A 14,969-nucleotide genomic window follows, 5' to 3' on the forward strand; every position below is an offset into this window, starting at 1 on the left:
TGCCAGCGTGGCGCTTGGAGCTAAGCCATGCCCTACAACATTGATAGAAATGAAACATCATTGGTTAAGAATACGTATAAGGATGGCGGGCATGCCACTGCCAATGTCCAATCCTTGTCAACTCATTCATCTATAGCAAGTTATACTTATCGCCTGACATTAACTGCAATCATGACCCTTCTCGCCCAAATCAGAGCCTCAAATGCACAGCTCACAGAGGCCACAACTCCCAGAACTGCTGTGTTCGTTGGCGCCACGGATGGGATTGGAAAGAGAGCTCTTACCAAGTTGGTCTCAACTGGATTTCCTCTGAAGGCCTATGTCATAGGTCGTAATAAAGACCGAGACCAGGCTCTACTAAGAGAACTCTGCGCGATAAACAATAAGGCCGAACTCGTCTATCTCGAAGGCCAGATCTCTCTGATGTCTGAAGTTATACGGCTTACGAGCGTTATCCTCGAAAAAGAACAAAAAATCGACATTCTTTTTCATTCGGCCGCCTTCTTACCCTTCCTCGGACGTCAAGGTATGTAGGCTATTGTTGCTAGCTCTGCCTACAGACTGACTCTTCCTAAGAAACAGATGAAGGCCTGGAATTGAGCATCGCTGTAGCCCATTTCAGTCGCTTTGCTTTCATCTTGCGGCTCCTTCCCAAGTTGCAAGCCGCAGCCGAATCTGGTCCCGAGCAATATTCTCCGCGTGTCATCAGTATTTTGGCGGCTGGTAGCGAGTCCCTTGACTTGTTTCTGAAAGACCTGAGCCTCAAGGAACTTGAGCATTTCAACATTCCCACCTACGCTAGGCATGTAGCCACTATGGTGACCTTATCGATGAAACACTTGGCTGAACAGCCCGGAAACGAGAAAATTGTGTTCATTCACGCCCATCCGGGTCGGGTATCTACCGATCTTGTTAGGAAGAGCTGGGGCGACCGGTGGAATGGCGCCGTCCCTCCAACCCCTGCACCCTCTGCAGGCACACTCAGCCAATGGACGCCCGATGAAGCAGGAGAGAAGGCATTGTAACTCATGACGAGCGCGGAGTACGGCGGCAAGGGGGTCGATGTGCCGGAGGAACGAGCAGCAGGGTTGACTGTAACTCATCAGATTGCCGGATCCTTGTTCTCTGTCAACGATGTGATGAAAAACCAGGGTGGCGATCAACGCAACGTCAATCAAGAGGTTGTCAACCAGGTTGATGTCAATCAACTCAACCCAACTCAACGGAGCCTATTCTTACTAATCAACCAACTCAATATTATCACGATATTGAGTTGGTTGCGTTGGCAAGGTTGATTAGGTATTGTAGCGATGTTCCCAGAATCTGGTGCCGGGTAGCTCAACACAAGGTGGGTTGGATGTTAGTGTTTGTTAGGAGATACTTCTCACCACATCTAATTATTCCTTCAATCTAGGTACCGCAGAGCACTCCTTAACGTGGCATTAGCTCGACACGTCAACGCGTCAGATGCGAATCACGCCATAAGTGATTCGCTCGTCCACCGACTCTTGCATCAGCACCAGTCTGACCTCCTGTTCACGACTTGCTTCTCTGGCGTCTCATTTCTTCGGCTTTAATATGTCCCAAAGTTCAGATTTTGAGACTATGAATTTCGTAGCAGCTTCCCTTTTCACACCGGACCCCTTAACACCAGCTCCATCAACACCCGAGCCGTCCACACCAGCCGAAGCTCGCGCCACTCGACGAGACGAGGATCGATTGTTCCGACACTTCCGTGGCTACACGTGGTCTCAACGAAGCAGAAATACAAAATCATGGGTGTGGGAATACGGCTTCGACATCGAGAAGGACTCGGAGCGGCGATGGGTCTGCAGATTGTGCATTGAAAGGAACAGGCCGAAGCCCGGCAATGTAGTTGCCATTGGCACCCAGAACGCTGAACGGCATCTCTGGGACCACCACAAAATTCAAGACCCCTCCGGAAAACGGTCTGCGCCAGCGTCTCGAAAGAAACCGTCGACGGGATACCGGACGATAACGAAAGCCTTCAACCTCGATCTTAACGCGCCCCGAGAGCAAGCAATTGCAAACCGCCTTATTAAGAGCTTTGACAGGAATGTCTTCCAGCGTCTAGTGGCCGAATGGATCGTCGAGAGCAACCTGTCCTTCCGAGAACCCGAAAATAAGAGGTTGCGGGCCATTTTCGAGTACCTCAACCCTTTCGTCGTGAGCACGGATGCCCATGTCGGTCATGATACGGTTCGCAAGCGTGCCGTTGCCGAGTTTGAAAAACACAAAGGGAAGGTAATCGAGGTATTGAGAAATGCACCTGGGTTGATACACATCTCGTTCGACGGCTGGAGATCGCGGAATAAGCACGCTTTATATGGTGTTGCCTGCTTCTTTCGAAATGAGGATGGCAAGGCCCGCAAGCTCATTCTGGGAGTGCCTGAGCTGACAGTTCGGCACTTCGGGGCTAATATTGGACACGAGATCATCGAAATACTCGAGTCATACGAGATCTCAGAGGAGAAAATTGGGTACTTTACGCTTGACAACGCATAAAACAACGACACTGCAATGGATACCATTGGGGAAAGATTCATGTTCCATGGCAAGGAACGGCGGGGCCGTTGCTTTGGCCACGTAATTAATCTTGTGGTTAAAGCCATTCTCTTTGGAAAGGATGCTGACGCATTTGAGTCCCGGTTGGGGCATGGAGACCTCTTAGCCACGGCTGAGCATGAGCTTTGGCGAAAGAGAGGTCCCGTCGGCAAGCTCCATAATCTTGTGGTTGCGATCCACCGATCTGATCTACTCACCACACTTCTCCGAAGTATCCAACGGCTGGAGTTCGATGCATCCGAGGATCCTCGGGTGAGAATTCGGAAGCCCCTCAACGTGGTTGTCGACAACGAAACCCGCTGGCTATCGCAGCTGTACATGATCCGCCGCGCCTTGAAGCTTCGACCTTACCTCGAGACACTAGTCTTGAAGCACAAGCAGGAATGGGAAAAGGACAACACGTCGAAGCGGTCAAAGCGGCTCAAGGCAAGCGCAATCATGCCTGCCATATGTCGAGACGAGAATAAACTCGGCGACAAGGACTGGGCCGTTCTAGAGGCGTTCGGGGATATCCTTCAGAGCTTCGAGGACGCAGTCAAGGCGCTTGAAGGTGACGGGATTCAACGGAAACGCAAGCAGGGATATTTTGAGTCCTATGGCAACGTATGGGACGTGATCGTGGGATATGAATTCCTGCTGGCCGAATTGGAGAAAGCCAAGGCCATGGTCAATCAATATCCTGAACCCGAGCACTTCAAGGTTAACATTAACCTCGGCTGGAAGAAGCTTGACGAATACTACAACAAACTGGATGAGACTCCGATATATTACACCTCGCTGGCACTCCACCCCGCTTATCGCTGGGGTTATTTCGAGACGGTGTGGTCTGGACGTCCGGCGTGGATTTCCAAGGCGAAAGATGTGGTACAGTCTGTTTGGGACAGAGGATACAAGACGTTGGAAATTTCTACGGAGGATAATGGCGAACCAGCCGCGAAGCGTCAGCGGACACAGTACTATTCTCCTTTTGAGCGATATAAGGACGAAGCTCGGATACGTCCCTGCGAAGAAATGGACTCTGATAACGCAGAAGACGAGTATGCCAGGTGGCAGAAGGATGTGTTACCTACGGATAACGTAATTCGGGATCCGCTCGAGTATTGGCATGCGCAGCGGTTCAAGTACCCTAGGCTGTCGCGAATGGCGGTGGACTTTATGACGGTCCAGCCGATGAGCGCTGAGTGTGAGAGACTATTCTCGGCGGCAGGGCGCATGGTGACGCCTCTTCGGAATCAGCTGGAGGCAAGTACCATTGCTATTTGCCAGGTGCTGCGGTCATGGCTGCAGGCAGGCATTGTGGAGGAAGTTGATCCTATGCTGTTGGACAAAGTGGATGATACAATGGGCGAGGACTCCGTGGAGGAGAAGTCGGTAAGCGAATGGCTTAGGGATTTGCCAATGCAGATGCGGGAGGAGGAGACAGGGTGGGAGTAGGCTTGCGTTGGCCGATAGGTTTCAATTTCAACCTGGCGGTGAAAGTAGGACTACACGGCATGGGGCGCTGGTCAACCATCAACGCAACACCAATCAACTCAATATAGGACCTGGGTTGATCAACTCAACAGAGGAAATGCTTATTAAGCAGTCAACTCACTCAATTGAAGGTTGAGGTTGAGTGGATTGCGTTGATCGCCACCCTGCGCAGAAACTCATGCCAACGGACCGAAGCCCACTCATAGCATCGTAGAAGTGATGGCTGAAGTCTAGATGGGTACGCTCCATCTAGTCCATATGTGATCCCACGCTGGAGTGGCCGATGCCCACTCTGCCAAGCGAATATGGCGTTGGTATCAGCACCATCACTGCAGTCGTCATGCCTGTTGAACGGGGTATACACCTCGCGAACATATTTCTCGGTAACTGCTATGGCCAGCTGGCGATATGTCCGTACATTAATCTTTTGTCGCCATACTTCTAAAGTCGCCTTCGTAACAACGTCTGTCATGTGAGATGTGGGCCAAGACCTCCCGTTGTGATGGAACAGTAAGCGTGTCTGTAAGCATTGCTGACCTCTCTTATCGGCACCGAGCTGCTCGCGGCGTAGTAGATCAGCAACTCGTCGAATATAGACAAGGTACTTGAACAGAACGTGACCCAGTCTGACCGGAAGGAATCGCACCACATAGAATTCGCGGTTCGTCAGTCGCTTTGCTTTATGATGGCAGATGATGTATGCCATATAGCCACCCCAAACATGTACCCCACAAGTTGTATTCAGGCCATTCTCGTACTCGAGGCTGAAGAGTTCCCTGACTCGGGGTGTCTGGCCACATGCAGTATAAAGACCACCAGCAAGCTGCTCCTCCATCTTCCTGACTTGTGTTAAGTACGCTGTTACAGCATGCCACTTCCAAACTCCGTCTTTAGCTAGTCCGTTTTTGCCTGCAGTATAGGCACTGACTAATAGCTCCAGGTATGCTGACTCAAGACCGATTCCAGGGCAGCTGATAAAGCTGTAACCACTTTCTGAACTAGAGATATCGTCTTTGATCTTTGACAAGTCGACGTGTGGATGTACACCAAACATCAATTGATCGCACAGCGCTTCTGCCTGTGTAATAAAATGGTCCGCAAGCTTGCGGAAGTTATTCATTGTTATTTGAAAAGTGGCATGAGATACCGTCTCACTATCGTTGCTCCAGTGGAAAAGCATAGATGGTGGTTCAGTTCGTGCAATGTTGCGTCCGAAATCTCGAAGGCTTATCAGCTCTGCCAACGGGTATTGTGAACCCAGAACCATATACTTGGCTCGGACTTGATTAAAGCACTCGAATTGCCCAGCGTCTGGCCGTTGTGGGATACCGATAGACCTATATTCACGTAGAGGCAATGCTCGCTCCAGGAATAATATACGCTGTATATAAATCATTGCTGACAGCTTTGAGCAGTACTGTCGAGCGAGTTGGAATCTCTGACAGTCTGAGGAAAATCCAAGGATGCCGCTGAATATATGAGCAGTGTAGAGCTTGGTTGCCCATCGAGATAACTTTCAGTACTGAGCGTAACACAAAGCTGAAACAAAAGTTCAAGGAATTGGTCAAATGCAGATGCAGCAGAATCACCTGATATCCCTGAGGATATATCCTGGTGAGTTCCAGCCGCATACTCATCAAAGCCGTTGTAATGTCCAGAATCGTCATAATCGCTCTCGCCATCCTCGTCATCTTCGTCATCATCAAGCTCCCAAGCCTCAACGTTCTCGTCATCTGTCTCACCGTCCTCGGTACCGTCTTCCGCATCTGACCCCTGGCAAGGTCGATTATTAAGAGGGCAATTGATAGGGACGCATCAAGAATTGATAGGGGCGCATCTGCCTTAGGGACGCTCCAGCTTTTATAGCATCTGATTGGACCAAACTTTCCAGACCCATAAATACTTCCCCATGAAGGCGGTGAAGCCAGCTCTCTTAACAAGCCTAGTTCTTCTCAGCCCAGAAGCAACTACGTCGGGCCAATCCTCTCTTAAAACAGGTTGCGTAAAGGTGTCAACACGGTATTATTTACTATATAGAATCAGAACGATTCAGTTTAGAACAGTTATCTAAGTTTTCTCTTACCGTGATTGAAGGAAGAATCTCTTCGTCGCTGTTTCGTAGCTCCATTGACTTCTTCGTCTCCGAATACTCGGTTGCGTCTTCCGTCCACTAGCACGTACTCCTGTCGTTCTCCCCACTCCAAGAACAGACAACTGGCTGCGTATCTGATGCCGATTTGGGGTACTGGCTTGTCGACTGTGTCGCTGTCGTTTTCGGGAACTCGATTCGCAGCCAGGACTGGGGCTTTGAGCGCGATATCTTGAATTGCTCTCTGAGCTAGATGATGACTCCGACTGGAGCATGACGAGAGACCTAATGATTAATGGTTGAGAGACTGATGTTGGATTATCCGCTCATTTAGATTAAAGAGAGTCAAGCTCAGGTACTTCGGGAGCGTGGGCAGAATTCTGCCTGCACTAACAAAAAAGTGGGTAACGAATCAGAGGCTGCAAAACTGGAGCGTCCCTAAGGCAGATGCGCCCCTATCAATTCTTGATGCGTCCCTATCAATTGCCATTAAGAGAACCACTGATGAATTGGCCGCCTATGAGACTAGAACATGTTCCTGCCAGGGGACTTCCCTGCCTCTCCACGACTGGCCAAGTCCCCTTCGCCAGGTCAAAGTAGTTCCAAATGCTATGCTCCCAAATGCGATCTAACTGGGTAATAATCTCAGGCTTCATCTTCACGTTGACCATTTCTCGACGAGAGTCATCCGGCATTCGGTAGATTCGCAGGACAAAAGCCAAGAATTGCTTCTGAGTCCTTCGGTATCTAATCTCGCTACTCCTCTCTGCAACAAGCTTGAAACCAAACTCCCGACGGCTCTGGAGTCTTGAGCTAAGCAGCCAGCAGAGAAGATTGTGACTAGTAGCGCGAACCGTATCCTCACAACGGTTTATCACAGAGTCAAGTGCTTTCATAATGAATGAAACCTTCTGTTCATCCTTTCGTGGACTTATAAGGTCCTGCGCACCGTCCAAGGTGTCCTGTCCCACAATATAGTCGTTGTCAAGAGAGTGACGGTTAGGTAATCTGGTTAACGCTCGTAGAACATCTCGACGGGAACCTCGATAGATCGACGGCCATTGTGTCCTGTCTAGCCACAAGCTTGTAGCAGGGAATGTATTGGTGCCTGCGTCATTAACGGTTGCTCGTGGCTGACTTAAGGCTTCCCGATATTGAGTGTCCCGCTCTATGACTTGTTGTAGATGGATAGATGCCTCAGATGTTAGGGCCTGGAGCGTTCCTTGTGGTTTCTTGGCACTAGGTTTTGCTCCTGGTCTGTTCGCCTGTTCCTTTATCCGCATGTTGACCTGGAACCATTTGCTACCTTCACGAGAAGGAAAGAATCGTTGACATGCGACATGTTCCTCCCATGGTAGCTCGTAAGCGGATACGGGGCAATTCGGTGCTGGTCTTCCCCTGCCTCGTGGGTTTATCCATTGATGCTTTTCAGTGCAATGTTTTTGTATCTTTTGGACGCGACGGACAATATGGCCGCAAGCACGACATTTCAAACCGTCTGGTTTTGGCGGCGCAAGATACGGGATGGGCTGAATTGTATCCGTTGGGTACTGTAAATAGTGACGTAGGTCGTCCCGACTGTGGAGAATATTCGGGATCTGTTTTATCTTCTCTACCAGCTCCTGTCGACGCTCTGACTGTATATCGCGATGTCGTGTTCTCAAATGCGTAGCAACCTCATCGGCTACAGAGGCGAACGCACAAACCTGGCATACGAGAAGACGGTATGTGGAGAGAAGAACGTAGGGATAAATTGCACTGCATGGTTCAGATTGCAAGTTTGAAGCTGTCATAGTGACTCGGTGACTAGTAGTAAGATCTGAATAATGATAGTGCTTTGATCAACAACGAGACTGTCTAGTAGTATGATATTACCCCCCTATAGCACTTTTCGGGAAAGGACGTGTCGCGTTCTGTGGCAAACCCCTAACAAACCCCTGTTCTAATCAGCACTACTACTCCTGTATATAGGATAGTGTTAAATCAACTCTACACCCTGGCAATAATCAACTCTACTAGGTTTAAAGTGGGTCAATAAAATCAACTCTACTAGAGTTGATTTGGGACTGTAGTACTAGGTCAACTTTATGGCCGTTACAGGTCGCCTCGAATAGAAAAAATGCATTTTCTTCGATTAAATCAACTGATAGAAGTTTTTACTACAGCGTGGTATATTTTTTAGTCCGCGCATCACTACGGTTGGAAGGTGTTGCGTCGAGATTTGCTTTTTTGCTCTGTTTGAACGCACAGGTCAACCCTGACCCCTCCAACCATCATAGATCATGCTAAGATTCCTTTCCAAAATAAAGTCCTCATAAACAATATTGTGTCCCAACACACTGTCTGACCCATTCCCGAAACTCGCCACCAACCCAATTCCCTAATAATCTCAGAACAGCAAGCAAACGATACATATCCTCCACTGTTCCCGTCCCCCCAATATCAACAGGCCCAACAACATCATAATGCGTCCCATTATCGAACGCAAAATGTAATTCCCATCTCGCACAAACAACTAGCAAAACCGGCATAAGCGGGATCTTGGTCGCTGCAAACTGGGCAGTTCGTTCAAACCATGATGCTAGCCAAATTCCCAGTTGTACTTTGCCCTCTGAATGACGCTTCATGTCTGTTTTTGTCTCTATGAAAACTCCTGTTGGCTTGTACCGTAAATGCTCGCTCGTAGATTGATTGAATGTCTTTGGGCCCTCGCGCGCATCAATAAAGGTTTTTATATCAGTGCTTAACCGCGTGTCAGGCCGTAAAAGGAGAGTATAGTCGATCATCTTGCCGACATCAGTCTCTTCTCCTTTCCAAGCTGGTAGAAAGTCCTTATCTATAGAAGCAGTTGTGATGTTTTCGGCGCAGACGTCGGCAATGGTGGACATGGCGAGGCGAAGGGTTGGGCCCTGAATATGATCGTTCCATGCAGCCTCGGAGCGGTTCCACTTAATGAAATCTGTTGAGTCTGCGACGATGTTGCGGATGGTGGTGAGTTCGTTGTATAAACTCATTTGATGTTTCGTCTCATCATTGAAAGATGTGAAGATCTGGGTTGCGTCGTCCTGTTGCTGAGCAGTCAAGTTCACAACGCGATCTTCGGTCGTGAACTTGGTATCAAAAGCTTGCAACTCCTCTTGTAAAAGGCCCTTCAGCTCTCGAGGTATATATCCAAGACCGCCAACGACATTCCATATGCTATTCCAGAGATTTAACGCCGCAGCATTGTTCGTTGCCTGTATCCTCTTTTTCATCGTTCCAGGCGCTGTCTCAATCCACTTGACAGGCTTCGCGAGCTTGAGTAAGTCATCGGGGTTCTTAACCGGGCTCGTTGACCGCGTTCGGCTGGTGATGCTACTTCCTGTTCGGGTACTTCCGGTTCGAGATCTTGATGCAAGTGATGGTCTGCTGGCGCTGAGTTTGGCTGTGAAAGACATGGATAGGTTCGTGGGAGGGGAGAGAATCGGGATGCTATATTCTCGCTGTTGGGCGAGATCTGTGTCATCGGCCTTGTCGTTGTCGTCGACATCGGGATTGGGGTCAAGGGGACGAAAGGGGAGATTCGCTCTTGGGCGCGGTGTTTTGTCAAGCTCTTCAGGTGCAAACACATCGTCTGTGGCATCAGATCTCGGTCTTTGTGGGTTATTCGAGTCGCTACTTTGGCTGCTACTTCGACTGCTGCCAGAATGCTTCCGCGGGCTTCGTCGCAAATTGCTTTGGTCGTCCATTTGATCGTCGTCGCTGGTGTACAGCGGCAATTGGCATGTGAAAGGGTTTCTGCAGTTGTGTAAAAGAATATGCTGGTCGCTGATCCAAGCGCAAATAGCCTCAATGTCCATGGCTATCTGCGATTGCAATTGAGGTAATCTGGTTCAGAATGCATTGATACGAGAGTGAATGTTTGTTGATTATATTTTTTGATGCGTTGCTATGGCATTGACGCGAAGTGCGTCATCTTAAGATAAGATAAGATAGGATAAAGTAGATAAGCGGGGATAAGATAAGATAAGAAGCCGATTCGCCAGGTAACTTCAGGCTTGGCGCTTGCAACCCAATCCTAAACTAACCAAATCTGGAGTCTATATCAAATCCACATTGATAACAGGATATCGTGAGATGGTGGCCTAATCAACTCAGAAATTCCATTAATATAAATGCTGTTCTGGAGTGTGACGAATAATTAATTGACTTCTGCTCTTCTCGTGCTAGCAGGAGTGCTTGTCCCTTACCATCCTGTTCCATGGTTGAACTGTCAGACATATTAAATTACACTGCACTCTTTTAGATGTTCCCCTAAAATTCCAGGAGTCTTAACTGCTTCATCTTCGATACAACTTTCATTCCATCGCCAATAGCAGGAAGACCGGCAGGGCATATTCGAGGAATAAGAGCCGGCTAATCTAAATCAGTCCTGCCAATTCGGATGTAGAGTTATGCGCCGGATTGAAGGCGAGAGTGCGTTGTTATATACCTATAATAGCAGTGTAGTAAATAATGGCCGCAGATGACATATTTCTAGCAGGGTTTTCATATGTCCAGAACATCATTAAGAGCTGGAATAAAGCCTCGGATAGCCGCAGCCAATAGCCAGTCGGAAGATAAAAGTCGGCTCCTTTACGGTCTGATGTCTGATCTTTTCCTGCTTCCTTATCTATACTTTCGTCGGAATATTGGTATATATCTGTATTTTCAGAATTAGAAGGAATTTCGCAGTCGTCATACCAGTCCTTACTACAGGGTTCGTTATCTTCACTATCGGAGTTATTGCTAATATAATCATCTCCTCCTAATTATAGTTATTTGACCAAGTATAATATATACTGTATTATCTTTACCTTGTCAGATCCTAGACGTAAGTTATATACCTTATAACGTTGCCGTGGCGGGTACTGCAGACCGCAGAATATAAAGCAGATAAATCTTTTCTATATTACTAAATATCGCTTAAAGCTTGGTATAAGCCGAAATCCGTGCGGCTAAAAAGCATCTTTTGCAAATATATTTAGCTAACAGCAAGAGATATACGGCATATGATCAAGTATAGCTCTTGCCCTGTCGAATATTAAGTCTAGCCTATAAAGGATGATCTGCAGCTAAGCCTTAGTTTCGGCAGAGCTCTATAAAGGGAACCCTTGCTATTAGCCAAGCAGATAGTTTCTACTTGGTTATAAGGCTGGTTGCTTAGCCGTGGCGGCGATGATTTCGAGTGATCTGTTATGGAATAGCTCGGCCTAGCAGGTATGTTAGAGCTACGGGGTCGTCTTGCTCATTCCAGCAACCGCGATATGATCAGTTTGAGTACTCTCGAATGGTCTTTTTTTTATGATGTGGATATCTTGACTTTGGGTTATGGTAATGGAACTCTTTAACTGCTAAGAGCCTGTATGCCTTCACATGTAGGTGGCTAGGATACACGTCGTACACGCGTCGACGCGTTTAGGTCATTCGGATAGCTTAAAGTCGAAACTCTTTAATAGAAAAAAAAGCAAAGTCGACCAATGAAATAGCGAGATCACCACTTTGGCTTAAACTTTGCTCCGAGCACATATATTGAGAACCCTCTTTCAGGTGAAAGTGGAATGCGGGGTTGATACAAGGATTATCAGCCAATGACAATGCGAAACGTCCACTTTCATCGAAAGTGAATGAAACCATAGAGATGTAGGGTGTAAGGCCCGGTCGGATCAATGAAGAGTCTGAGCGAACGCATCCGAGTCGACGAGATCTCGTTCCTGGTTTGACTCTGCGACAGATGAGTCGGTATGGACCGGAGGCTCGATACTTTGAAATCTTCACCCGGGGAGTGCCGAACATTAACTGGTCTGCTTCAGCACCTCAGTCTTGGATCAACCTGTCACAAGCGTCTGGGGTCTTGGTCCCGGGTGACTATGATGCCCGGATTGAGATCTCGATTGACTGGGGTCAAGTCCCTGATGACTTCAACGAAGAAGTACTCATTGATATCCGATCTCAGGAAGGAGATTTTGAACAGGTCCATCTGCCGATCAATGGCAGACGTGTTCCGAACTCTTTCAAGGGCTTCATTGAACAAGACGGCTTGGTTTCTATTCCTGCCACCGACTGTCTCATTCAAACTCCGTACAAAGTTCTTCCCGATGCTGGCAGACTTGAAACCGGATCTCTGACCCTGGCTCCTGGATCAAAGAGCACTAACGGAATCCCCTACACATCCTACCCTTTCTACCTATTCACAGAGACCTCCGACATTACTTTAGTGCTGTACTTCGGCGCCACTCTGGATCTTTCTTCGGATGATGTTCTTGACTATACCATAGCGATTGATGAGGGGAAATTGCAAAGCTATCCTCTACAGAAGAGGACTCTAGAGAGTGAGAGGAACGCTGCCGACAAGGGATGGGCGTCGGCTGATGGTTGGTTCTTTGCTGCGTCGGAAAACGTATGGGTTCGGGAGCATGAGCTGAAGCTGGACCCTGGTGCGCATACGCTACATGTTAGGTTGGGACATGCGAATATGTTGCTTGAAAAGATCGCGATCGACCGCGGGGGTGTAGCAAAGAGCTATTTGGGGCCTCCGTTCGGTATCAAGGCCTAGGACTTGACGACTGCAGAATAGAACTATGTCTTACAAGAAAAGTATAATGAATTACAATGCCATTATATTGATTGCCCCGATGGCTTTTGAAAGAAATAGTCTATGAGTGAATGTATGTATGCAGATGTCTCCAGCGCCTGTTTCCCAGCCAGATCCTATGTTCAAAAAGTAGATACTTGAAATCAGATACGCTCCATCTAGCAAGTCAGGCTGAACTTGAGCTTGCGGTCCTTGTTGGCAATACCGAAGTACTTCTCAACCTCAGGGGTAGCCAGAGGCGCATCGAAAGCAGTGAACCAGAAACCACTAGCATCCTTCTGCTGCCAGAGCCAGCATCCAACATTATTGTAGTAGCTCTGCAGGCTAGCGGTAGTAGCAGCGGCCTTCTGGTAGTTAGGTCCCTTAGTCGGCCATCCCGTCTCTCCAACCCAGACAGCAGCCTTGCTGTTGACAGCCTTGACGTGCTTCTGAACATTCCAGTACGAGTTCTGGAAGGTCTTGAGGCGCAGCGCATCCTTGATGGGAACGCCCTGCCAGTAGGGGAAGCCGTTGGTGATGGCAATGTCGCACGCCTTGGTGACCACGTCGTTGCGGCCGTCGACCCAGGCAGTCCATGTGTCGGTGTGGCCGACCTTGAGGTTCTTGTTGAACTGGCGCACCATACCGCGCACGTCGTAGATCTGCTGGGCCAGCTTGTCAGGGGAGATGTCCTTGCGGTACAAGTCCTCGGAACCGACGGAAATAGCGGCGATCCAGTCGGTGCCGTACTGCTTGATGACTTTGAGAAGAGCGGCCTTGTCGCGGCCGAAGTGAGCATCGTCGGTGGCCCAGACGCCAACAAGGATCTTCATGCCAGTTTGCTTGGCGGCGGGATATTGAGTCCTTCCGCAGTCATATTCCTGCGAATATTGCCCTCGGTATTGATGCTTGCTTGAACAAGTGCGGTATCAAGAGAAACGCCAGGAGAGACATTAGCGAACTCTTGAATTAAAGAGGAGATAAGAATGCTTTACTTACCAGTAATGACTTAACTAGTAAATTCTTGGTTTCATGTATATATTTATCTTCTAGTTTATGGTCTACTAGCGATCGATGTTTCTTTCTATAGAATAATGGTCACCGCTATTGCCTATTTCGAACATTGAGTGTCAGTTTATTCCCAGTTAACGGCCTTCTGTGTTATCATACTGCTGCACTGCGGTGCAAAGACTAGGTTTACCATAAGAGTGCGTTTATACGCGTGTAGATCGTCGATCGAAATGCGACAAATGAATCGCCCTAATACGGATTGGAAGGGAATAAACCGGAGATAGACAGGTACTTGAGAAGTGGACAGGGGTACGCGACAATTTGGGGCACTCGACAATTAGGAATAGAAGAGTAGGACTCTTTTGCGGCCACAAGCCTTTGGCTAGAGCGCACACAATGGCCAGCCATCGTCCATAAATCACGGCGAGACATTCTACAGGCTCTGACTCAGCTGCCCAATCCCCGTGCTCTAATTGTGGACCATGTTCTAGGCCAAGGACCCAGCGGGGGAGACCCAGACATCGCGAGCCCATGGCAAGATTGGCAACAGATAGCTTGCATTGTCAGTGCCTTGGAGCACGTCTTAGACTGGTGTGAGATGACGGCCTGCGATACAGGCCGATCACTCTTATGTTGGCTTTACAGTTCAAGGCCTGAGTTTTGCTGTCAGAACCCCTTTACTCCCCTGGCTGAAGATAGTAGCCGGAAGAGATATTAGAGATTATGGAAGCGGTTTATAGCCTTTGTCAATTAAGGGCATCTAATGCCCATTTCCGTTCGAGAGCCCGAAACGAAAATAAGGCGATGTAGAGCATTCAAAACAGCTACAGCATATTTGGGAGCATCAGGTATGGGCTGCAATTGATGTATCCAGGGGATTGTGGCCAGCTAAACCTAGCTATGTCAAGAGCCAAGCCCCGCTACGTGACGCAAAACCGGAGAACTCTGGGCTTGTGAGGCGGAGCGATACTGGACCGAGCAGTAATGAAGAACATGACGCTGAGAGCGATGAGGATAATTACGAGACATCTGAACACGAAGATGAACTATTGAACACAGATATCATGCCTCGTGTATGTCCAGCGTTTGCTCTTTCTGGAGTGTGCATTGCCGCTTTACCCTTATCACACGCTTGGAATCCAGTAATGACTACAGGAACAGCAACTTGAATAGATGGATGTTATCCGTAGAAGGTATATAGTGACGAGCTCGCAGACA

At 48.4% G+C, this 14,969-nt stretch overlaps 6 protein-coding genes across 6 annotated transcripts; 3 read left to right on the top strand and 3 right to left on the bottom strand.

Annotated features, from left to right (window-relative positions):
- Window positions 1-171: 171 nt before the first annotated feature.
- Window positions 172-1,099, top strand: BKA55DRAFT_680106 (uncharacterized protein; the record flags this gene model as incomplete). The annotated part of the gene is made up of 2 exons (XM_046198204.1): window positions 172-526; window positions 577-1,099. The coding sequence occupies 2 exons, from the start codon at window positions 172-174 to the stop codon at window positions 1,023-1,025; spliced, it is 804 nt and encodes a 267-aa protein (XP_046043583.1). The 3' UTR covers window positions 1,026-1,099.
- Window positions 1,100-4,308: 3,209 nt separating this feature from the next.
- On the bottom strand, window positions 4,309-7,941 carry BKA55DRAFT_680107 (uncharacterized protein; the record flags this gene model as incomplete). Its single annotated transcript, XM_046198205.1, has 5 exons — window positions 4,309-4,403; window positions 4,597-5,396; window positions 5,693-5,825; window positions 6,143-6,433; window positions 6,648-7,941. 5 exons carry the CDS (start codon window positions 7,939-7,941, stop codon window positions 4,309-4,311), a joined length of 2,613 nt encoding a protein of 870 aa, XP_046043584.1.
- Window positions 7,942-8,329: 388 nt separating this feature from the next.
- Window positions 8,330-10,052, bottom strand: BKA55DRAFT_581253 (uncharacterized protein). Its single transcript, XM_046194036.1, has one exon. The coding sequence runs from the start codon at window positions 9,985-9,987 to the stop codon at window positions 8,461-8,463; it is 1,527 nt and encodes a 508-aa protein (XP_046043585.1). The 5' UTR covers window positions 9,988-10,052; the 3' UTR covers window positions 8,330-8,460.
- A 1,480-nt stretch (window positions 10,053-11,532) lies between these two features.
- Window positions 11,533-12,722, top strand: BKA55DRAFT_544791 (uncharacterized protein; the record flags this gene model as incomplete). Its single annotated transcript, XM_046190755.1, has 2 exons — window positions 11,533-11,544; window positions 11,814-12,722. The coding sequence occupies 2 exons, from the start codon at window positions 11,533-11,535 to the stop codon at window positions 12,720-12,722; spliced, it is 921 nt and encodes a 306-aa protein (XP_046043586.1).
- A 197-nt stretch (window positions 12,723-12,919) lies between these two features.
- Window positions 12,920-13,948, bottom strand: BKA55DRAFT_653639 (glycoside hydrolase superfamily; the record flags this gene model as incomplete). Its single annotated transcript, XM_046197377.1, has 2 exons — window positions 13,740-13,948; window positions 12,920-13,682 (listed from the first exon to the last, which is right to left on the bottom strand). The coding sequence occupies exon 2, from the start codon at window positions 13,571-13,573 to the stop codon at window positions 12,920-12,922; it is 654 nt and encodes a 217-aa protein (XP_046043587.1). The 5' UTR covers window positions 13,574-13,682; window positions 13,740-13,948.
- Window positions 13,949-14,133: 185 nt separating this feature from the next.
- BKA55DRAFT_712963 (uncharacterized protein) lies at window positions 14,134-14,564 on the top strand (the record flags this gene model as incomplete). Its single annotated transcript, XM_046200840.1, has 1 exon — window positions 14,134-14,564. A coding segment is annotated over one exon (336 nt), but the record flags the coding sequence as incomplete, so codon positions are not given.
- Between the last annotated feature and the right edge of the window lie 405 nt (window positions 14,565-14,969).

Source organism: Fusarium redolens, assembly GCF_020744475.1.
Source record: "Fusarium redolens strain MPI-CAGE-AT-0023 chromosome Unknown BKA55scaffold_20, whole genome shotgun sequence".
NCBI lineage: Eukaryota > Fungi > Ascomycota > Sordariomycetes > Hypocreales > Nectriaceae > Fusarium > Fusarium redolens.